At 52.1% G+C, this 22939-nt stretch overlaps 1 protein-coding gene across 9 annotated transcripts in view; it reads right to left on the bottom strand.

Annotated features, from left to right (window-relative positions):
• HMCN2 (hemicentin 2) overlaps positions 1–22939 on the bottom strand; it is a 167573-nt gene that overhangs the window by 7714 nt on the left and 136920 nt on the right. For 8 of the 9 annotated variants that reach the window (XM_035260402.3, XM_035260417.3, XM_035260413.3 and 5 more), the window contains 10 exons: positions 22181–22371; positions 21077–21290; positions 19534–19668; positions 18309–18499; positions 16286–16367; positions 7363–7632; positions 4111–4260; positions 1346–1483; positions 1132–1253; positions 427–664 (listed from right to left, as the gene is read on the bottom strand). In XM_035260402.3, coding sequence (XP_035116293.2) covers positions 427–664; positions 1132–1253; positions 1346–1483; positions 4111–4260; positions 7363–7632; positions 16286–16367; positions 18309–18499; positions 19534–19668; positions 21077–21290; positions 22181–22371 — 1731 coding nt within the window. Of the gene's footprint in view, positions 1–426; positions 665–1131; positions 1254–1345; positions 1484–4110; positions 4261–7362; positions 7633–8165; positions 11177–16285; positions 16368–18308; positions 18500–19533; positions 19669–21076; positions 21291–22180; positions 22372–22939 lie in introns of those variants that run through there. The other variant, XM_054237099.2, reaches the window with a different exon arrangement.

Below are 22939 nucleotides of genomic sequence, written 5' to 3'. Positions count from 1 at the left end.
ATGTTGGGACCTGAAATAATGTGAACATGTCTATCTTTGGCGTTCACTGGGTAAGAATGGAAAGCGTGTTCCTCTGGTTCTCCAGGGGTTCCAACAGTGGTTCCTGGTCCCCTGGGTGGGGCCTCCATACAAGTGCCCTCGGGAGAAGAGGGTGGGGTGACTCAATCCCTGAACATCAGCCTGGGGTGGCTGGACCTTCTCTTTGGGGTCTGGGGAAAGGATCCAGAGGTTGGGATGGGGATGGCTGAGAGAGCTGTGTCCCTGTGAGGAGGGACGGGAGTGGGGACAGGCCAGGTGGGCCGTCTCCGTCCCCAGTCTCTGGTCAGTGGATGTTGGGGGCAGGAGTGGCTTCCAGCCATGTGCATTCGGGTCCCTGGCAGGTTTTAGCTGGGGTGGTGGGGGTGGGACAAAGCAGGGGGCCCTCACCTGCTTGTAGGGCTGTCGTGAGCTGGAAGCGCAGGGCCTCGGCCTCTGGGTCGAAGGCCGAGCTGATAGCCGAGGCCCGAAGGTGCTGCACCAGCTGGGGCTGGGGGCCCCGGGCCGAGTTGTACTGGATGCTGTGGTTGCAGCGCAGGAACGAGGGGAGGCTGCCCTGGAGGAACCGCTGTGTGGAGCCCACGAACAGCCGGCCAGGCCCTGTCTGCACATAGCGCTCCTCAAAGTCCTGCAGAAGGAAGAGGAGGGAGAAGGAGGAGGGGAGGGAGAGAGGGATACAGAGGTGAGGGATGGAAGCGGAGGAGGAAATTTCAGCTCCCAAGCAGCCTGAGACCCTTACTCCAAGTCAGGGGCTGGGGGAGGCCTGGGAGGAGAGGGGGTGAGCCTCCCAGAGCCTCTTCTAACCAGCTGGGCTGCGCAGGGCAGCTCGCCTCTCTTCAGGACTCCTGCTTTGGAACCAGGAGAACACTCTGATCTGGGGTCGCAGGGCTCAGAGCATTCCCTCATGGGCTCGCACTCAAGCCCGTTACAACCGCTCACCCTACCCTAAGTTCAAGGCCAGACTGTGACCCAGCCCTACGATTGTGGGCCTGGGAGGAGGGAGAATAGGCCTGGCTGCTCAGGGGTGGGTGAGAGCCAGGTGTCTCCATCTCTCTCACTCACCCTGTCTGCACACCCCAGGGCGTGACCCCCCACCTGCATGTGCAGATCCGCGGCAGCCAGGCTCTCAGGGACACCACCATCGACCACCACATCGAGGAGCAGGAGGCCATCGGGATCCAGGCCCCGGGCCACCTGGGTCATCGTGAGTAGCTCCCCTGCAATCCATCCCCGCCCAGCACAGTTACCAGGGAGCTCCTGGGCTCCCGCTTCAGCCCTACCTGGTCCACCTGGGGGAGACCCTGCTTACCTGTAGCAAACTCCACGTGTGACTCCTGCCGGAACCTGCCCCCCGTCAGGGAGTGGCCGTTCAGGGCCTCCCCACTCTCTCCGGCCAGGGCCCAGTAGATGGGGGTGATGGTGACCACGAGCACCCGCATCAGAGGCCCTGGGTGGGGCAGGGCATGGACGATGAGTTAGGGCTGATCTTCAGGATGGCCACTCACCTGTTCAAGGGCCCTTCATGGCTCCCCACTGCCCTCAGGAGAGCTTGGCCCCTTCCCTCGCTGCCTACACTCAGCCTTGTGACTGCCATGCCAATTATTTAACCAGAATCCAGGAAATGGTGGAGGCAAACAATTTACTTCCTGGCGTAGCTGTGCAGTTAATAAATTTATACAAGGAAATGTTGGGTAACATGGTGAGACTCTGTCTCTACAAAAAATAAAAATATTTACACAATTAGCGAGGTGTGGTGGCATACACCTACAGTCCTGGCTCCCGGGGAGGCTGCAGTGAGAGCTGTGACCCACTGCACCACTGCATTCCAGCCTGGGCAACAAAGCCAGAGGCAGTCTCAAAAAGAGAAAAAGAAGAAAAAAATGCATGTACCTTGCTGATATTCAACTCAGCTCAACAAACGCCAGCTGAGGGCCTGGGTCACCACGGAGCCAGGGACTCCACTGACTGTCGGTACAAATTTGCTGAGTTGAAATCAACCAACTTTTCTAACTTGCAGATCTCTTCTGGACGAGCCCAGGAGGTAGAGGATTGTTCCAAACCATTTGAAAAAAGAGCCAAAAAACTGCCTTAGACGATCGGGCACGGTGGCTCACATCTGTAATCCCAGCACTTTGCGAGGTGAGGCAGGTGGATCACAAGGTCAAGAGATACAGACCAGCCTGGCCAACATAGTGAAACCCCATCTCTACTAAAAAAATACAAAAATTAGCTGGGCATGGTGGCACCTGCCTGTAATCCCAGCTACTCAGGAAGTTGAGGGAGGAGAATCACTTGAACCTGGGAGGTGGAGGTCGTGGTGAGCTGAGATCACACCATTGCACTCCAGCCTGGGCAACAAAAGCGAAACTCCATCTCAAAAAAAAAAAAAAAAGAAAATTTGCCCTGGATGTGAATTCTCAGACCTTCTGTGATGGCCACAGACTGGGCAAGGGGACGCTTGCCCCCAGAGTGCCCTGCTCCCCCCCTTGCTCAGAGTCAGGGATGGTGCCAGCTTTGCAAGGTTCACAGGAGCCAGCCAGGCCCGTGCATGAGCACCACTTTCTCAGCCTCTCTGTGCATCTGTTTTCATGGAGCAGGGCCTGGCCCTTGGGCTGGGGCCACGTTTCTCCAGAGCTCATGCTCCCACAGCTGGAATAAGCAGCCAAGTCTGGGCAGCGTCTTGCTTCATTTGCTGTCTGCCCACAGTCAACTCAGAGTGACCCCCTCCCCCAGCACAATCCCCTGACCTACACTGTTCATGCAGGACCATGGTCAAGGGCAGCTTCAGAGGAGCTGCTTTTAGTGAAGACCTTGTGAGCACTGCCCCGTCTGGACCCCATGAGGGGCCATGGAGTCCTTGGGAAGGGAGAGACAGTGAGGTTGGCTGTCACAAGCTCTGCAAGTCTCTCAGAGCATTCATCGCTCAGATTCCGGGCACAGCTCCGTGCTCAGGTGACTCTTCTTGCTCCTCTAGATTTTCTATAGAATTCAGTTCTCCACGTTTCCTACTTCCTGTCACCTCCAGCCTACACCCCTCACTCATAACTGGAGATCCCTCCACTTCCATCAGCCTGGGCCTTAATAATGGGGAGAAGCCTCAGGGAGTCATCACTGGCTTCAGAAACCACACTCTGAGTGCCTGCACCCCCAGAACACACACTCTGAGCACCTGCAGAACACACACTCTGAGCGCCTGTACCCCCAGAACACACACTCTGAGCACCTGCACCCCCAGAACACACACTCTGAGCATCTGCACCCCCAGAACACACGCTCTGAGCGCCTGCACCCCCAGAACACACGCTCTGAGCGCCTGTACCCCCAGAACACACACTCTGAGCACACACACACCCCAGAACACACACCCTGAGTGCCTGTACCCTGAGAACACACACTCTGAGCACCTGTGCCCCCAGAACACACACTCTGAGCACCTGCACCCCCAGAATACACTCTGAGTGCCTGTACCCCCAGAACACACACTCTGAGTGCCTGCACCCAGAACACTGACCATTTCACACACTCTTGGTCTGACTATAAATGTAGTTGCTTTTTTTTTTTTTTTTTTTGAGATAGAGCCTTGCTCTGTCACCAGGCTGGAGTTCAGTGGTGCAGTCTCAGCTCATTGCAACCTCCACCTCCTAGTTCAAGTGATTCTCCTGCCTCAGCCTCCCAAGTAGCTGCAATTACAGGTGCCAGCCACCATACCTGGCTAATTTTTGTATTTTTAGTAGAAACAGTGTTTCACTATGTTGGCCAGGCTGGTCTCGAACTCCCAACCTTGTGATCTGCCTTAGCCTCCCAAAGTGCTGGAATTACAGGTGTGAGCCACCGTGCCCAGCCAAACGCAATTACTTTGTTTTCAGGAGGTTGGGAGGGGGAGGAAGTTGCCTGCACCTCAGTCCATTTGGGTTGATCTCAGCTTTGAGAGGTACTCAGACATGCTCTGGGCATCTGGCCCTGAGCAAGTCTCGGAACACGGGCTCTGCCCCTCCGAGGTCCAGCATGCTTCAGAGGATCCTTGCTGGGCCAGGAAGTGGCCCAGATGCAGGTGAGGCTCTGCCTCCCACTCACCCACATTTGCTGGGACATGGTAGATGCTGCTGTGGATGCTGGTGACCCCGGAGCGTGCCTCCTGCATCACGCTGGTGTTGAGTGTGGCCATGCCAAGTTTCTGGCCATTGATCACCCCCATCATGCTGCCCCGGCTCCCCTGGGGCTCCCCTGTAAGGAGGGAAAAGAACGAGTGCCACTGACTATCCACCCCCGGGACCCAGAGCACAAGCAGGTTCTTTTGTCATTCCCATTTCATGAAGGAGTAAATGCGGGCTGGGAGAGTTCATGTCCACTTGTCCAAGGACACACAGCTAAGGAGTGGTGGACTCAAAGCCTGGGGGATCTCGGCTCTAAAAAAGAAGGGAGGCTGCCAGGAGGAATCCTAGGCTGGAGGGGGGGGCTGGCTTCTAATTCTGGCTCTGTGAATGCCTTCCTTGAAACCTGGCCACACCAGACCCCCAAGCCACACCTGAGTTGGCTCACCTGTAAAATAAGGAGGTGGGACCACAAACCAATAGAAGACCTGTGGGTATCTGGAGTGCCAGAGGCCCAGGATGGCATGGCTGGCATACTTCAGGAGCCAGGGCACTGAGCCAGAGCCGGGTGCTGTCACCTGAGCAGCCCCATTCCATCAGTGCTGCTGGTTCCCACTGCCCTGCAGCTGGCCTCGCTGAGTGGGCTGGCTTCCTAGCGTCCGCCTGCCAGGCCATCTGTGAGCAGATGCTCTTTAGCGCTAATCAAACGGATGGCGCAGGCATTGGGGGTGCTTCCTCTGACTAATGGGCCAGCTGTCTTGTTGAGGCAGATGGCATTCCAGGGGACGAGAAACAGAAGTTAGCCTGCCTCTCCACTCACCGACTCTCAGGGGAAATTAACAACCAATTGCCCATGATCTGTCAAAAAATAACATAAAACACTCAACTGCTAGGACCCTAAATGGATGAATCAAGGGGCTGGCTAATTTTGGGTTCTAGGAAGCAGGGCCATTTCCTGCAGCCTGTGGTTGGGGTTTGATGAGATTTGAAGCCCATCTGGGATGTTTCTCATCAGTATCCGATGCTCTGGGGCCTCTGGGGCGGGACAGGAGAAGGACCACGAACCTATCCCTGGCCTTTTAATAGCGGGGTGAGGAAGGAATTGGGAGCTGCAGACAAGAAGGCTGCAGCGTGACCCTGGCAGCTTTGGCAGGGGACAGGAAAGGAACCCAGGCACAGCAAGCCACTGCCACGTCTCGGACATAGAGCGACATAGCCGCCTCTTGTCCCCCACAAGGCCAGGACTGGGACCTGCCAGGCTGATGGGAAGAAAGAATGAGGCATCAGAAGGGAAACAGGTTTACAGTGAGAGGCTCCCAAACCCAGAACTCCCCTTAGCCACCAGTGCCCCTTCAGGAAATTGTCCCATGGAAATATTCAGGCCACACACAAGGACGCACAGCACCACGGTGCGGTTTTGGGGAATGGGAACCAGAAAAACCAACTACATGGCTTGTTTGACAGAGCCGAGAGAAATGACGATGAAAAACGTTCCCATGGAATGACATGAAGACAGTAAGAAAGCCGTGGGCTGAAGTTAATCACAATGGGATGTCTTCCAAGACAGAGGAAGGAAAAGTGGCAGGTTACAGAGGCTGCAAACGTGACATTTATAGAAAGAAAAGTATAAAGAGTGCGGAAGAATACAGCTCCCCGAAGAATTGCCTAAGTTACTTTGGGTCACTGAATTAGGGGAGAGAATCAGCCTTTTCTTCATAGATCTCTGAGGTATCCGGCCTTTCCACAAGTGACATACATAAAGGAAGAATACTTGTTATTCAAAAAGAAATGGAGGCTGGGTTACGGATGGAATTGTACCAACCCACCCCAAATTCATACTTCAGTTGAAGTCCCAGCCCCCAGGACCTCGGAATGTGACCTTATGTGAAGATAGGGTCTTTATAGAGGAAGCCAGTTAGAATGAGGTCATTAGGGTAGGCCTAATCCAACGAGACTAGTGTCCTTATAAACAGGGAAGCTTAGACGCACAGGGAGACCGCCATGGGAAGATGAAGGTGGAGGTGGGGGTGATGTTTTGACCAGCCACAGAATGCCGAGGACCACCGCAAGATTCTGGGAGAGAGACTGGACCAGATCCTCCCACAGTCCTCAGGAGGCGGGGCTGCTGGCAGCGTGATCCTGGACTTCAGCCTCCAGAACTGTGGGTCCATCAGAGCCGTTTAAGTCTCCAGCTTGTGGTTTTTTACCAGCAGCCCCAGAGAACGAATACAGAGGCCATGTGCACAGCTCTGTGGTTTGGACTGGGGCTTGCCAACAGGAGAGGGTAAGAAGTGGGACCATGGTTTGAAATAGACGGGGTTCTGCTTAGACCTGAGGCTATCTCCGAGGCCACATCTTCAGCTGGGGGTCAGAGAACTGCTGAACTTTCAGAGCTGTATACGTTGGTACCCTGCCCAGCCTACGAGAGACAATGAGAACAGGAGCAGGAACCAGAAAGGGTTCCACATTTGGTTGGCAGTGGGTTTCATGTGGATTTCCAGGGGGCCAAGTGTTAAGTCCCACTTCCAAATAGCTGAGAGGTGCTGCCTGGGAGGACTCATTAGAGAAAGATTCTGCCAGCTTATGTGGTGATAGATTAGTGATGTCTGCCAGGGACAGAGAGCGAGACACATGGCCACACATAGGGAGTGTTCCCTCCAGCGGCACAGGCCACAGAAATAATATCTTATGACTTGCCTTTATGCAGGGTTGAATTTGTTTACTGTGGTTTCTCAGAATAGACCTTTTCTTAATTTTAAAGTTTGGTCTGACCCAAGGGAGAAGGGAGGAGACTGAGAAATCCGAGATGGCAGGGGTCTGTCCCACCAGGAAGCCATCTCTTTTCCCACCACCTGCCATGGCCATGCAATGTGTGAACTTGGGACACACGCTGATGCACAGATTTTTCACAACAGCCCCTGAGGGCACTGGGGATGCCCTTGTCTTCCTCCGCCTGCTTCCTGGGGCTGTGCAGTGTCCAGACAGAGGACGTGCATTTGTGCCAGTTAAGCAGGAATAGCCAGTGTTCCCTGTCCAAGATGAGCAGCAAACACTTAGCACCTCCAAGACTCTAAATGGGCAGGGTAGGGGTTCATTCTGGGCTTGTGATGAAGCAAAGGGAAGAGGTGGGGAGCTGGCAAGGCAGGGGGCCAGGTCCCCCATAAGCACCACACAATTCCCATCAGCAGGAGATCCTCCCTCTGTCCACAAAGCTCCAGACAGGGATGCCCCATACCTCTCACGACCAGGAAGGCCCGGGCTGTGGCAGAGCCCAGGAGGTTGTGAGCAACGCAGTCATAGGCACCTGCATCCCCAGCCTCCACGCTCTCCAGCCACAGGCTCCCATCAGGCAGGGTCCGGAGCCGCTGGCTGGCCTGCAAGGGGCGACCCGCCCACAGCCACTTGATGGTGGGCTCGGGCTCTCCAGTGGCCTGGCACCGCAGGGCCACATCATCCCCGGATCTCACTGTCGTGTCCTGGGGCTCTACCTGGAACACTGGAGCACCTGTGGGAGGTCCAGGCGGCTTTTAGAAAGATTTAATTATTTTTGCATATTCAAATGGAATATGTTCATTTAGACACACTGGGAAATCCAGAGAGGCAGAAAGGAGAAAGTAAGAACCACACAGGCTCCTTCTACCCAGTCACCGTTCCTGAATAGTTCCCTCTAGATACTGTTTCTTCATGAAAATATCATATGGCTATATCTGCTGTTATTTTGTTTTATTTTATTTTTTGAGATTGAGTCTCGCTCTGTCACCCAGGCTGGAGTGCAATGGCACCATCTCGGCTCACTGCAACCTCCACCTCCCAAGTTCAAGTGATTCTTCTGCCTCAGCCTCCTGAGTCGCTGGGATTACAGGCATGTGCCACCCCACCCAGCTAATTTCTGTATTTTTGGTAGAGATGGGGTTTTGCCATATTGACCTCGAACCCCCGACCTCAGGTGATCTGCCCTCCTTGGCCTCCCAAAGTGCTGGGATTACAGTCGTCAGCCACCATGTCCAGCCCTGGCTCTCTTTTATAAGAATACTTATAGCCAGGTGCGATGGCTCATGCCTGTAATCCCAGCACTTTGGGAGGCTGAGATGGGTGAATTGCTTGAACCTAGAACTTTGAGAAGAGCCTGGCCAACATGGTGAAACCATACAAACATTATTCAGGTGTGCTGGCGTGTGCCTTTAATCCCAGCTACTTGAGAGGATGACCCAGGAGAATTGCTTGAACCTTGGAGGCAGAGGTTTTAATGAGCCAAGATTGTTCCACTGCACTCCAGCCTGGGTGACAGCGAGATTCCATCTCAAAAAAAACCAAACTGAGAAACAGAAAAACCCAGAAAACAACAACAACAAAAACCAGAACCCTTGTGATAGCATGTAGGCCCACCGAGATAACCCGCTCACTTTAAGACCCTTAACTTAATGACATTTGCAAAGATTCCTTCTCCAAGGAAGGAGACGTTGACAGGCCCTAGGGACTGGGACCTGGGCATGCCTTTGGGAGCCGTTTATCAGATCCCACTGCAGCCAGTGTGTCCTAAAGTGGAACACCTGTGCACCACGCGACCTAGCACTTCGGCTCCTGGACGAATACCCCAACACGAGTGTGTGTGTGCCTGTTCACCAACCACGTGTATAAGAAGGTCGCAGCAGCGCTGTTCTTAACTGCCTATAACTGGAAACTAACGTACAGTGGAATACATGAATAAACTGTGGTACATCCATGTATGGAAAAACAACAATCAGAGCCAATAAACAAATCTGGATGAATGCCATTAGTAATCAATCATGTGCAAACGAAGTCCATGCAAGAGCACGTGTGGGTTGATTCCATTGAAATGAAGGCCAAGGCCAGGCGCAGTGAGTGGCTCACGCCTGTAAGCCCAACACTTTGGGAGGCTGAGGCCGGCGGATCACCTTAAGAGTTCAAGGCCAGCCAGGCCAACATGATGAAACCCTGTCTCTAAAAATACAAAAATTAGCCGGGTGTGGTGGTGGGTGGCTGTAATCCCAGCTACTTGAGAGGCTGAGGCAGGAGAATTGCTTGAATCCAGGAGGCGGAGGTTGCAGTGATCCAAGATCACACCACTGCACTCCAGCCTGGGAGACAGAGTGAGACTCCATCTCAAAAAAAAAAATAAAAGGTGTAGTGGCTCACGCCTGTAATCCAAGCACTTTGGAGGCTAAGGCGGACAGATCACCTGAGGTCGGGAGTTCAAGACCAGCCTGACCAACATGGTGAAACCCCATCTTTAAAAAAATAATAAAATAAAATAAAATAAAATAAAAATAAAAATAAAAATAAAAAATATATGAGGTCAGTCAGAACAAGCAAGAATCAGTCATCCCCTGTGGCTGAGGGACGCGAGGTCAGCAAACAAGCAGAAAACTGGACACACTTGCCCAAAATAACTATTTAAGGGCTCTCAAAATCAACCAAAGGTGCACAACGAATTGAGAAGCATTTACATTTTGTGAGTCTTTTTTATTTTTTGAGGCAGGAGCTCACTCTGTTGCCTAGACTGGAATGCGATCTCAGCTCACTGCAGCCTTGACCTCCTGCCTCAAATCATCCTCCCACCTCAGCCACCCGAGTAGCTGTGACTACAGGTGTGCGCCACCATGCTTGGCTAATTTATTAATTTTTTGTAGATGTGGGGTTTCACTATGTTGCCCAGACTGGTCTCAAACTCCTGGACTCCATCAATCCTTCTACCTAGGCCTCCCAAAGTGCTGAAATTATAGCTGTGAGCCACCGTGCCAGGCCTTGAGAAGCATTTATCCATAAAAAGCCTCTATGGCCGGGTGCAGTGGCTCACACCTGTAATCCCAGCACTTTGAGAGGCTGAGCTGGGCAGATGGCCTAAGGTCAGGAGTTTGAGACCAGCCTGGCCAACATGGTGAAACCCTGTCTCAACAAAAAATATAATCCCATCTAGTTGGGCGACTGAGACAGGAGAATCTGTTGAACCTGGGAGGTTAGAGGTTTAAGTGAGCCAAGATTGCACCACTGCACTCTAGCCTGGGTGACAGAGACTCTGTCCCCAAAAAAAGAAAGAAAGAAAAAGAAAGGAAGGAAGGAAGGAAGGAAGGAAGGAAGGAAGGAAGGAAGGAAGGAAGGAAGGAAGGGAGGAAGGCAAGCCTCTAGAACTTTGAATAAAAATCAGGAACCCTTTGGCCCTCCTGCCTAGAGCTGTGCCATCCCAACCCTACCATGGCAGTCGCAGTGGTTTTATTAAGGACAGCTGTGGAAACCAACAGCTTTTGGCATCCCCAGGGGCTGCCTTGATGTGCAGTAGAAGATGAAGCATGCCCTGAGAAACGTCATCAGGAAAAGGAGCGAAACTGGTAGGAACCAAAAGAGAAGTGTCTGCTCTGCTGGCCTGTGGCACAGTCCTGGCCGAGGAGAGCAGGGGCCCAGTCAGCAATTTAATGAAGAGAACCTGGAAATGGAGGAGCCATGGACAGGCTGGATTGGCTCCCTACAAACCCTGGCCAACGTGGGAAATATGCACCTGCGCAGGGGAGATCTGCGGGGGACAAAGGACAGTAAACTGAGGCTGACTTGAAACCTGCCTGAACTTCAGATGACTCCACAGCCACACTTTGCTGAGATTTTTTTTTTTTTTTTTTCACTTGTTTCAAGCATGTTCACAATTGCTCACAGAAGCAGCCTGTCAGCCAGCCTGGCAACACAGCAAGACCTCATCTCTACAAAAAATAAAGTAGCCAGACACGGTGGCATGCACCTATAGTCCCAGCTACTTGGGAGGCTGAGAGGTGGGGGGATTGCTTGAGCCCAGGAGGTCGAGGCTGCAGTGGACTGTGATGGTGCCATTGCACTCCAGTCTGGGTGACAGAGCAAGACCCCTTCTCAAAAAATAAAAAAAACCCTTCTCAGATTACTCACACCTCTGCGTATCTCAGTTGGTGTCTGTTGATTGTTGCCTCTTATTCAAGTTGAGATTTTTTCTTGTTCCTGGTATAAGTCAGTTTCAGTATAAGACTTGGGCTCTTATTTAAATCTTCCATCTTAGCAGACCTGGAACACTGCCAGGGGAAGGAAGTGCCACTCACTTTTGACAGGTGAGAGTGGAAGTCAAAGTCCCTGCATGGCCTCCATGGACACCCGGGAACAGGGAGGGGTGCCTCATTATTGCTGGGTATGGGTCCGAGTTGGCGCTTCACACCAGGCCTCTGCTGGCACCATCCTGGCTGGAGGGAGGGGGCACTGCTTATCGTTCCCCACCAGGCCTGTGCAGGGGAGAGGCTTCTCACTCAGTGAGTGACAATGTGACAGTTCAGTCTTTGTCAGGCACAGTGGCTTCATACCTGTAATCCTACCACCTTGGGAGGCTGAGGCAGGTGGATCATTTGCACCTAGGAGTTTGAGATCAGCTTAGGCAACATAAGGAGACCTCACCTCTACAAAAAATCAATGCATAAAAATAAAAATGAGATGGGTGTGGCAGCACGTGCCTGTAGTCACAGCTACTTGGGAGGGTGAGGTGAGATGATCACCTCACTTTCGACCTGCAATAAGCAATGCTTGCAGGCTTATCAAGAAAAAATCTCAACTTGAATAAGAGCCAACAATCAACAGACACCAATAAGCCAAGGCTGCAGTAAGCCACGATCACGTCACTGCACTCCAGCGTCGGCAACAGTCAGATCTTGTCTCAAAAAAAAAGTCCTTACTAGATGACTTAACATCTGTGCCATTTCAGTTGGCATCTGTTGATGGCCTGCTTTTGTTAAGATTTTCCTTGTTCCTGGTACGTAAGTTTCAGTATTATGAGACTCGGGTTTTTATTTAAATCCGTTTTTGGCAGAGATGGAACACTGCCAAGAAAAAGCAGGGCCACTCACTTCCACCAGGTCAGAGTGGAATCCAGCTTCCCTACGTGGCCTCCATGGACACCCCAGAACAGGGAAGGGTGCCTCGTTACTGCTGGGCATGGGTGGAGGCACATCCATACTGGGCCTCTGGCTGGCACCCCCCTGGCTGCCCACTTGGCCTGATAGGGGAGGAGCTTCCCACTCTACAGGTAACAGGGACAGCAGGTACCTCTGTATAGTGGGTGAGGGTGGAAATCAGGCCCCACTTGATTTGATGATGGGGCTGGGGTATTTTTCATGGTGTTTGGCTAGATAATTTTTTTTTTTTTTTTGAGACAGTTTCTCACTGTCACCCAGGCTGGAGTGCAGTGACATAATCTCAACTCACTGCAACCTCTGTCTCTTGGGCTTAAGCAATCCTCCTGCCTTAGCCTCCCAAGTAGCTGGGACTGCAGTGTGCTACACCATGCCTGGATTTTTTTTTTTTTTTTTTTTTTTTTTGTATTTTCAGTAGAGATGGAGTTTCACTATACAGCCCAGGCTGGTCTCAAACTCCTGAGCTCAAGCAATCTGCCACCTCAGCCTCCCAAGGTGCTGGGATTACAGACATGAGTCAGCATGCCTGGCCAGATATTGCTATTTACAAGTTTTCTTTCTTACTAGGCTGTCCGTTTCCTAGTCCTTCGCAAGAGAGGACAGGCTCTTGTTGAGGTGTGCGTGTGTGTGTGTCTGAGCCCACTGGTGGTTCCAGGTTGCTGGCTTCTCAAGTGCCCAGCCCAGGATGGAAGAGACAAAAAAAGGAACACCACGGTATTCACCACCACGTTGCTCCTCAGGTCCCAAGATCGGTAGCTGATGCTCCTTCTTTTCCCTACTTTTCAGAGGCTCTCTCTGTTTGCTTCTATATAAATTCACGGTTTTCAGCTGTGCTTAGCAGGAGAAATAGGAAGTGTATCTACACTACCTCATCTGGAACCACAAACCTGTTCCCATCCATGACAAAAACTCTCAACAAACGAGGTACAAAAGGGGAACTTCTTCAGCCTGAGAAAGGGCATCCACAAAAACTCACAGCTAACATCACACTTCATGGTGAAAGTTACTGCTTTCCCCCTAAACCAGGGAACCAGGCAAGGATGGCCACTCTCACCGCCTCAGCTGTGTGCCAGAGGTTGGCCAAGACAATAAGGCAAGACAAAAAACTGTAAGGTACAGAGATTTGAAAGAAAGACGTCAAACTGTCTCTATTCATAGATGATACGATATCAAATTAAACTGTATCTCTACATATTAGCAATTAAAAAACCAAAAATCAAAGAAAACAATTCCACCCAAAACAGCATCAACAATAAAAATGCTTAAAATTAACAAAAATATAAAACCAGTACACTTAAAACTACAAAGCACCACCGAAAGAAATTAAAGATCAAATCATAGTGGCGCTAGAACAATTGGCTATCCATAAGCAAAAAAGGAAAGTTAGACCCTCACCTCACACAAAAATTAACTCAAAATGGATCACAGACCTAAATGTGAGAACTAAAACTACAAGCATTATACAAGAATTGTGGGGCTCACGCAGGGCATTGAGACCAGCCTGGGAGACACCATGAAACCCTGTCTCTACTAAGATTACAAAAATTAGCCGGGTGTGGTGGGGCCTGCCTCTAATCCCAGCTACTTGGGAGGTTGAGGCACAAGGATTGCTTGAACCTGGGAAGTGGAGGTTGCAGTGAGCCAAGATCTCACCACTGCACTCCAGCCTGGGCACCAGAGTGAGACTCTGTCTCAAAAAAAAGAAAAGAAAAGAAAGAAAATATGACCTTAGGTTAGGCAAAGATTTTTAAAGATATAAGACCAAACACATTCAAAAAATACAAAAGGAGGCTGGGCGCGGTGGCTCACGCCTATAATCCCAGCACTTTGGGTGGCCAAGGTGGGTGGATAACGAGGTCAAGAGATTGAGACCATCCTGGTCAACATGGTGAAACGCCATCTCTACTAAAAATACAAAAGTTAGCTGGGCATGGTGGCGCGCACCTGTAATCCCAGCTACTCAGGAGGCTGAGGCAGGAGAATTGCTTGAACCCAGGAGGCAGAGGTTGCAGTGAGCTGAGATCGTGCCTTTGCACTCCAGCCTGGGCAACAAGAGTGAAACTCCGTCTCAAAGAAAAAAAATACAAAAGGGATAAATTTGGACTTCATCAAATTTTAACACTTTTGCTCTTCAAAGGCACCATTAAGAAAAGGCAAAGACAAGCCACAGACCCAGACGGGGAGAAACATTTGCAAATCACATGTTTGATAAAGGGCTTACTCCATGCCACATAAAGAACTCCAGGAACACACTAGAGTAAGATAAACAATGCTATTTAAAATGAGCACAAGTTAATCCCAGCACTTTGGGACGCTGAGGCAGGTGGATCACCCAAGGTCAGGAGTTCAAGACCAGCCTGGCCAAGCATGGTGAAAGCTGTTTCTACAAAAACACAAAAATTAGCCAGGCGAGTTGGCGCAGACCTGTAATCCCAGCACTTCGGGAGGCGGAGGTGGGTGGGTTATGAGGTCAAGAGATCAAGACCATCCTGGTCAACATGGTGAAATCCCATCTCTACTAAAAATACAAAAAATTAGCTGGGCATGGTGGCACGTGCCTGCAGTCCCAGCTACTTGGGAGGCTGAGGGAGGAGAATTGCTTGAACCCAGGAGGTGGAGGGTTCGGTGAGCCGAGATCGCACCATTGCACTCCCGCATGGGTAACAAGAGCGAAACCCTGTCTCAAAAAAAAAAAAAAATTATCCAGGTGTGGTGGCTGGCACCTGTAATCTCAGCTACTTGGGAGACTGAGGTGGGAGGATCACTTGAACCTGGGAGGCAGAGGTTACAGTGAGCTGAGATGGTACCACTGCTCTCCAGCCTGAGCAACAGAACCAGATCCTGTCTCAAAAAACCTAATAATTATGATAAAAACACATTACATAAAATTTATCATTGAACCATTTATAAGTGTAGTCTAGTAATGTTGAGTATTTTACATTGTTGTACAATCTCCAGAAATTTTTCATCTTGCAAAACTGAAACTCTGGACTCATTAAACAATAACTCCCCCTTTCCCCCCGCCGGCAGCCCCTGGCAAACTCCATACTACGTTGGGTCTCTATGCTTTTGACCACTCCAGGGCCCTCATAAACAGAATCATACAGTGTTTATCTTTTTGTGACTGGCTTTTCCCACTTCACATAATGACCTCAATGTTCATGTTTTAACCTGAGTCAGAATTTCATTCCCTTTTTCTTTTTTCTTTTTTTTGAGACTGAATCTTGCCTGTCGCCCAGGCTGGAGTATAGTGGCACGATCTCGGCTCACTGTAACCTTCACCTCCCGGGTTCAAGTGATTTCCTGCCTCAGCTTCCTGAATAACTGGGATTACAAATAGCACCTGGTAAACTACGATTTCAAGTGATTTCCTGCCTCAGCTTCCTGAATAACTGGGATTACAGGCGCCCGCCATCATATCCGGCTAATTTTTGTATTTTTAGTAGAGACGGGGTTTCACTATTTCAGCCTGGCTGTTCCCAAACTCCAGACCTCAGGTGATCCACCCACCTTGGCCTCCCAACGTGCTGACATTACAGGCATGAGTAACTGTGCCTGGCCCTAGAATTTCCTTCTTTTTTAAGTAATATTGCATTGTATGAATGGGTGGATTTTATGGTATGTGAATTATAACTCAATAAAGTTTTTTTTAAAAAAACAGGCAGAATCCAGGGCAGGGACTACTGGGACAGGGGCAGTGAATAGAGGTGGGCGTGCGGAGGTTGGGAGCTGGGCCTGCCCTGCTTTTTGGATCTGGCTGCTGGTTAACTGGGTGGGTTCACATTTTCACACTGTAAGAATTCGCTGAGCTCTGTACTTCGGGTGCTCGGTCTTCTCCACAGGTGTTCATCGTCAATAAAACATTTTCTACAGAATCCCTAGTGAGACGACTTCACAGTGTTATTCTGAGGCTCAAATAGCAGCTGGTAAACTACGAGCTGCTTGGCACAGGCGAGAGCTGTTGTGGGAATCTGGACGGCTGGTCCGAGTTTAAGCAGCCAGCTCCCCCTAGGCCCAGGTTGCAAGGTTTTCTTTAGCTCAACCCTGAGTCTCACTCACCCCACATTTGGGAAATATTTGACATGGTTCAAAATTTGTGTTCCAAATAAGCACGAATGAAAGAACTCCAAGTCCTGGCCCCGCTGCCTGCCCTCTCGGCTGCACTCGCCAGCGCGGTCCCCGACACACTCCCCATGTCCCCACTCTGCTGAGGCTGAGACTCACTCTGCAGGGCGAGGATCACCACTTTCTTTGCCACGCCCATCTCGTTCTCTGCCAGGCACTGGTACTGTCCTGCGTCGTCCCTCTGTAAGTGGGCACAGGAGGGGGGGCATGGTGCTCAGAGAAGAGGAAGAGCAGCTCAGACACTTGGGTAGGGGACTGAGGCCAGGGCTTGGGCTGTAAACCAGTCAGGGACACCTGAACCCCCCAGAGCATCAGAAGGGCCTCTGTGGCCACTTGTTAACAGACACGCAAAGAGGATCCAGCCCCTTTTCATGCCCGAAACTGGGAGTGGTGACTAAGGTCCTTGTTGCCCTAGGTGGAATGTCTTGCTGGAAAAGCACGGTTTAGATCCACCTCTTCCAAACCGCTGAAATCTTACTGTCCCATGGCACATGACTTGAGCTTCCTTGGAAAAAAGGATTCCATGGTCAATAAGTTTGGGAGACACTGAGTTAGACAACATATTATGGTGCTTTGGAAATCAATAACTACAGGAAAACAAGACATCAGACACCTCTGTTGTACAAACAGGACTAAAGTCTGAACTGCAGGACTTCTCAGGGCATTTACTGTGCCAGTGTGCAAAGCGAGTCTTCCAGAAGGGAGACGGTTGGCAGCGTTTGCCTAACAGGTGGTCAATGGACTTGTGTCAGAATTTAGTAGTGTGCTGGCTCATATCACTTCTGAGTGGCAGCACCACCAGGAGATGGGGCTGGGGCAGCCTGAGGCTACTGTCCACTCCCAGAAGATGGCATCTGGGAGGGGTCACACCCAAGGGACTTCGGGGGACAGCATGGCACAAAGTTAAGAGTGTAGGTTTGAAGGTCAGGCCAACATGGGACTGAATCCCGGCCCCACTGCTTACTGCCCTGAACCCATTACTTATGACATTTTCATGCTTCTGGAGCCCTAGTTTTCCCTTCTGTAAAATGGGAGTGATAACTGCTAGGATCTTATAAGCATTAAATGGAATAACACTTGCTAAGTGTGAGGCCCCGTGCCTGGCCCACAGTTAGTACTTGGGTAACAGGAGCATTATTACCACTGCTCTTACTGCTACCCTGATTACTAGTCCTATTATTATTACTACACAGAGAAAGGCTCCCAAATGGGTGTGATCAAGGCCCCTAAGATGAACTTGAGTCAGACTGACTTGGGGATTTCCGTACAATCATCAGAACTTGAGACACAAAATGGAAGTTGAGGGGGGCTTCCTCAGGACCCAAGGCTTTGGAAACGGCATGGAGCCAGAGGCAGGAGACCTGGGGGTGGGGGGCCCTGTCTCCAGCAGTTATTGGTTGTGGGCCTCTCTGAACTTCAGTGTCTTCATCTGGGCCAGGCATAGAGGCTCGCACCTGTAAACCCAGCACTTTGGGAGGCTGAAGTAGGTGGATCATGAGGTCAAGAGATCGAGATCATCCTGGCCAACATGGTGAAATCCCATCTCTACTAAAAGCACAAAATTAGCTGGGTGTGGTGGTGCACACCTGTAGTCCCAGCTACTCAGGAGGCTGAGGCAGGAAAATCGCTTGAACCTGGGAGGTGGAAGTTGCAGTGAGCCGAGCTCGCACCACTGTACTCCAGCCTGGCAACAGAGTGAGACTCTGTCTCAAAAAAAAAAAAAAAACCAAAAACCAAAAAACAGTATCTTTGTCCGTAAATAAAGAGCACTATTACCTGCCTACCCTGCCCCTTGAGGTTGTTAATAATAACATTTTGGGGGCCTTACCCACAGATCACTCTTAAACAATGGGTATGAGTCCTCCCTGGTTTCTCATTACAGTCCTATGAGGGAGAAAGAATTTGCTCCATTGAATGGGTGGATGATGGAGGTACAGAAAAGCCCAGTGGCTGGAGGTCACTATTGGTGGTAGTAGGAGGGATGTCTGGGGAATGGGCAGGAAGGTGCTTCGTAGACTGCAGAAGCAGGGGTTGGAGGCAAAATGAGAACCCTCCTGAGCAATCAGAAAAAGTGTAGAGTTGTCCTTGGTGGCCCCACCCAAGGTGCCAGACCCCGCCTTGCCTCGGTTCTGCGGATGGTCAGTGAGCCATTCTGTAGCTGGTGCCGGAGATGGCTGTCCCGCAGTGGAAGGCCATCTTTGATCCAGCGGATGTCCGGTGCTGGGTCTCCACGCACCACACAGTCTAGCTGGATTCTGCCCCCGACAGGTTCCACCAGGTAAGAGAAAGCCTCTTCTTGTAGGACAGGAGCCTCTGTATGGGGTTACATCGAGTGAGTTGGCAGAAAAGAGGTTCCCTGCAGCCTCAGCCTCCCGTAAACCCATCTCTAAAGATCTGCCCAACCCCTGCCTCCAGGGGCTCCTGCTAGCCCAGCATGGTTGTGTGTAATCAGTGCAACAGGGATAGCGAACAGTGTCCATGTCATGGGTTAAGTCACAAAGACTGGGAGTAGTTTCCAGGAACTGTGCTGAGAAACGTCTGAAGCTGAATGAGAAGAGTGCTGTGATCAATTAGTGATGCCTGAGATGGGCACAGGCAGGAACACAGTGTTATGTGTGTCATATACTCTCTCTCACAGATGGATTACACTAGCAGCAGAGTGCCTGCCGGGTACTTTGGAAATCAATAACTATAAAAAAACAAGAACCCTAGACACCGCTGTTGTTACGAAGCAACACTATGAGATTCATGCTAATCTCAAAATGCCATTGGATGCTCTGGGCTGGCTTATATCCTTCCTGGTTTCCTGAGGTTGGATCTACCAAAAGCTCCAGTTCTCTTTTGGTGCCTGAGGCTGCTGATTCCCTCCATCCAGCCCCACCCATCCTAAAGTTGAGCAAATTAAGTCATGGTGTCACGGAGAGCTCCTGTGCTACTCCTGGTGGATGGGTAGGCCATAGGGGACAACTGGCTAGCTGGTGAGCTTCTGGCATTTTTCTGCCAGGGTGCCCTGGCGTCCATGCTCTCCTCCTACACTGGTACCATCCAGCTGCAGGTAGTGTTATAGGGCAATTGGTCAGATTCTAATTCTGCCTGTAGCCAGGGTTGTCTTGGGAATGTCAAAAATACCGATGCCCAGGCCTCACCCAGAGACGCTGGTTTACAGAGTTGGTGGTAGAACCTGGGCTTTGGGATTTTATAAAGTCCCCCAGGGGATTCTAACGTGTAGCCAGGGTAGGGAGCCCCTAGTTCAGAGGACAGGAGGGCAGGTTCTTAGGAAACCCATAGGTTGGGTTCCAATAGACTGGAAGTCTTGAGAGAGAAGCCACCTGGGGAACGTGCCCTACCCTTCACGTGGACGAAGCTGACCGCCTGCACGCGACCCACTCTGTTCTCTGCCCAGCAGACATAGGTCCCACTGTCTTCTCTGGAGACAGCCACCCGCTGCAGCGTGCTGCCCCCATCCTGCTCGGACACTCCGTCTGTAGTGAAGAAAGAAGCTTGAGGGGACTCTGAGTCGGGTGCAGGGAACTCCTGCCCGAAACACTTCCCTGGAGCCTGGGTACCTGCAGGAACTTAATAAAGATGCAGAAACAGATGGGGGTCCCGGGTGAAGTCTAACCAAGTCAGACCTGTTCCTGGGAGGCACAGGCTGCACTGAGGCTGCAGTTAACGACCCTGCCTTCTACCATTTCTAGGGCACACTGTGTGTTCGATAAACGGTGAAGGGCAGGTCTTTGGGGAACTCTCAGCACAGGGCACTCACTGACGCACCGCTATGATTTCTAGAGAGGGTTCTTTTTTTTTTTTTTTGAGACAGAGTTTCTCTCTTGTTGCCCAGGCTGGAGTACAGTGCAATAGTGTGATTTCGGCTCACCACAACCTCTGCCTCCCCAGTTGAAGCAATTCTCCTGCCTCAGCCTCTCGAGTATCTGGGACTACAGGCACATGCCACCATGCCCAGCTAATTTTGTATTTTTAGTAGAGACAGGGTTTCACCCTCTTGGCCAGGCTGGTCTTGAATTCCCAACCTCAGGTGATCCACTCGCCTCGGCCTCCCAAAGTGCTGGGATTACAGGCGTGAGCCACCGTGCCCAGCCAAGAGGACTCTAATAATGTACTTTGCCTTTGGGGTTAGCCATTGCCTCCAGGAGAGGAATAAGGACAATATCACCATCAGCTGGGCATCTACTCGGGGCCAGGTCTGCACCTAGGTGGCTTCTCCATTGTCATTCTGACCTCAGGACCCCTGGTTGTGTCCATATGACAAACAGCTGAGCTCAGAGAGGCCGAACTATTATATGTGCCCAAGGTCCCTGCCCAGGAAGTGGGGGCGCCCAGCAAAGCCTTCACCACAGGAGTGCACAGGTATTCCACACCTGGGGACTCAGAGCTAGGAGCATATGATATCATATCCTAATGTAGGAAAGTCTCATTTTGCAGTGGAGGGGACTTAGCAATTTATCAATTCAGCAGGCATTCAGTGAGTACCCACCAGGTACTCCACAGGCCCCGTGCCTCCCTAGACATCACCTGGGTTTCAGGTAGGAGGACAGAGCCCCCCACCCCCTCCCTCCCAGCAAAAGGGGTTTGCTGAGGGTCCCACCATGGGAGCAGCAGCTCTGGGCTGGAACACAGGCCTCCCGCTCCTGGCCCTGAGGTCTCTGGGTTGAGTCTTCTCAGGTGGCCTCTTGCCAACTCTGATATATGGCTTGTCACATATGGCCACAGCTTGTCCCTCTACACAGGGCCACGTTGGAAGACCCGGAACCAGTAGGACTGGTTCACAACCTCTTCCTGTCCGCTAGGCTGGGGATCCCCACCTGCCCTCTCTTCTTGACCTCCCAGGGTCCTGACTCTCTGTCCCACCCATGCCCAGCAGACCCAGACCTGTGACTGGCCGGTCGTTGAGGGTCCAGCCAATGCGAGGGGTGGGGCTGCCCCGGGCTGCACAGCGGAGCCACAGCCTGTCCCCGAGTCGCAGGCTACGGTCCCCAGGCAGGGTGGTGAACACAGGCAGTGCCAGAATGGTGAGATGCACACGGCGGCGGGCCCGGCCTACAGCATTCTCTGCAGTACACGTGTAGGTGCCTGCGTCCTGGCCCTGTGAGCAAAAGAAAGGGGTTGGCTGGAGAACTGTGCCCCACCTCGGTCTGGGTTGGGATGCCCCTGGCCCCAACCTTCAACTTTTTTGAAGGTTCTCACGGCGTATCCAGCCCAGAGAGGTGAAGTGACTTGCCCAAGGTCACACAGCTAGCAAACAGGTCAGCATCACCACCACGCCCCTGCCCCATCCTGCAGCGTTCACAGGCTCTGCTCCTTCATAACCCCAGCCCTGCCTGCCTGAGCGCAATAGTTACTATTTACCAAGCACCTACTGTGCTTAGAACTTGACCTGCATGGCAGGGCTTGCTTTTGGTGCCTGACAGAGCACCCAGCAGGGGCTCCAAGAGGAGGAGTTTCGTGGTGCATTCAAGCAGGGCCGGTGCGCTCACCACTGCACTGCCAGGCTCCCTGGATGGCCACGCCCAATGCCCCTGACCCCTCTAGGTGTGTCCACTGAACCCATCTGGAGAGGGTCTCATCACAGAACTGCAGAATCTGATGAGTGCTGAGGGGAAGGGGGTCAGGGGTCCCACCCACACCCCTGGCTCAACACTCCCCAAAGCCCAGAGGACGGCCAATGCCGATGCATGGCTGAGAACAAATGGGGAGACTTTTGGAACACCCGAGCCCTAGTCTGGGTCCCCCCACTTCCCCAGGTTCTCCAGAAGCTGGCTGCCGAGGTCCAGGTTCATATTTGGGTTCTGCCTCTTGGCAGTGGTGGACACCTAGGTACCCTCTGAGCCTCAGTTCTGGTCGTCTGTACCCAGGAGGGTAACACCGATTTCCCCAGGCTTCCGGGGTTAAAGGCTTCACGGAGCTTAGCGCAGAGCTGGACAAACAGGGGCCTCAGCCACTCTTCCCTGCTGTGTGTTCGGGGCAGTGCCTCACCTCCAGGTCCTTCACCAGCAGCTCTCCAGAAGGCTGGATGGTAAACTTCCCCTCAGTGCCCCACACAGGCTGGCCGTCTTTGTCCCACATGATGTTGGGCTCGGGACTGCCCCTGGCCTTGCAAGGCAAGAAGACGTGGGAGCCTTCGGTGCTGGACAGATCTGGGAGGCCGTTCTCGATCACGGGTGGGACTGCGGGCAGAGGGAGGCCCACTTGGAACCAGGGCTGGGGGAGACAGATGGCTGACCCCAGTGCAGGGCCCTTGGCCTTTGGCCCAGCCCTTCAGTCTTCCCTGGCCATTAGTTGCCCCCTCCAACTCCCTAGTTACAGGCCATTGCCCGTGGTCAGATGATCTGGGGACTCCCTCAGTTTGGTGAAACTGTGACAGTGATTGCATTGCACCTTGCATACGTGCACACACACACATGCACATGTATGCGCACACACACACACAGATGACTAAAAGCTGCAGGACAGAGACCTTGGGCAGGGTCCACTTGGGCACAGACTCATCGTACCAGGCCACCCCCAGGACCAAAAGCAGAGGAGCTGTGCTGGGCAGGGTGAGGGTCACTGGCTTGGTGGCTGGCTGGTCTGGTGACCAGCAATGCTCCAGGTCTGAGGGGAGAGCACGCTGGACAGTGAGGTGCAGAGGAAGCCTGGAGCCAGCAGCCCCTCTGAGTTCACAGCCAGAGTCTGACCCCAGCCCTACGCAGCTGCAGGTGGGGACGGCCATGGAGACCCCACAAAGCAGGCCAC

This window comes from Callithrix jacchus, chromosome 1 (genome assembly GCF_049354715.1).
Source record: "Callithrix jacchus isolate 240 chromosome 1, calJac240_pri, whole genome shotgun sequence".
NCBI classification, from domain to species: domain Eukaryota; kingdom Metazoa; phylum Chordata; class Mammalia; order Primates; family Cebidae; genus Callithrix; species Callithrix jacchus.
This window is presented reverse-complemented; position numbering and strand designations above follow the sequence as displayed.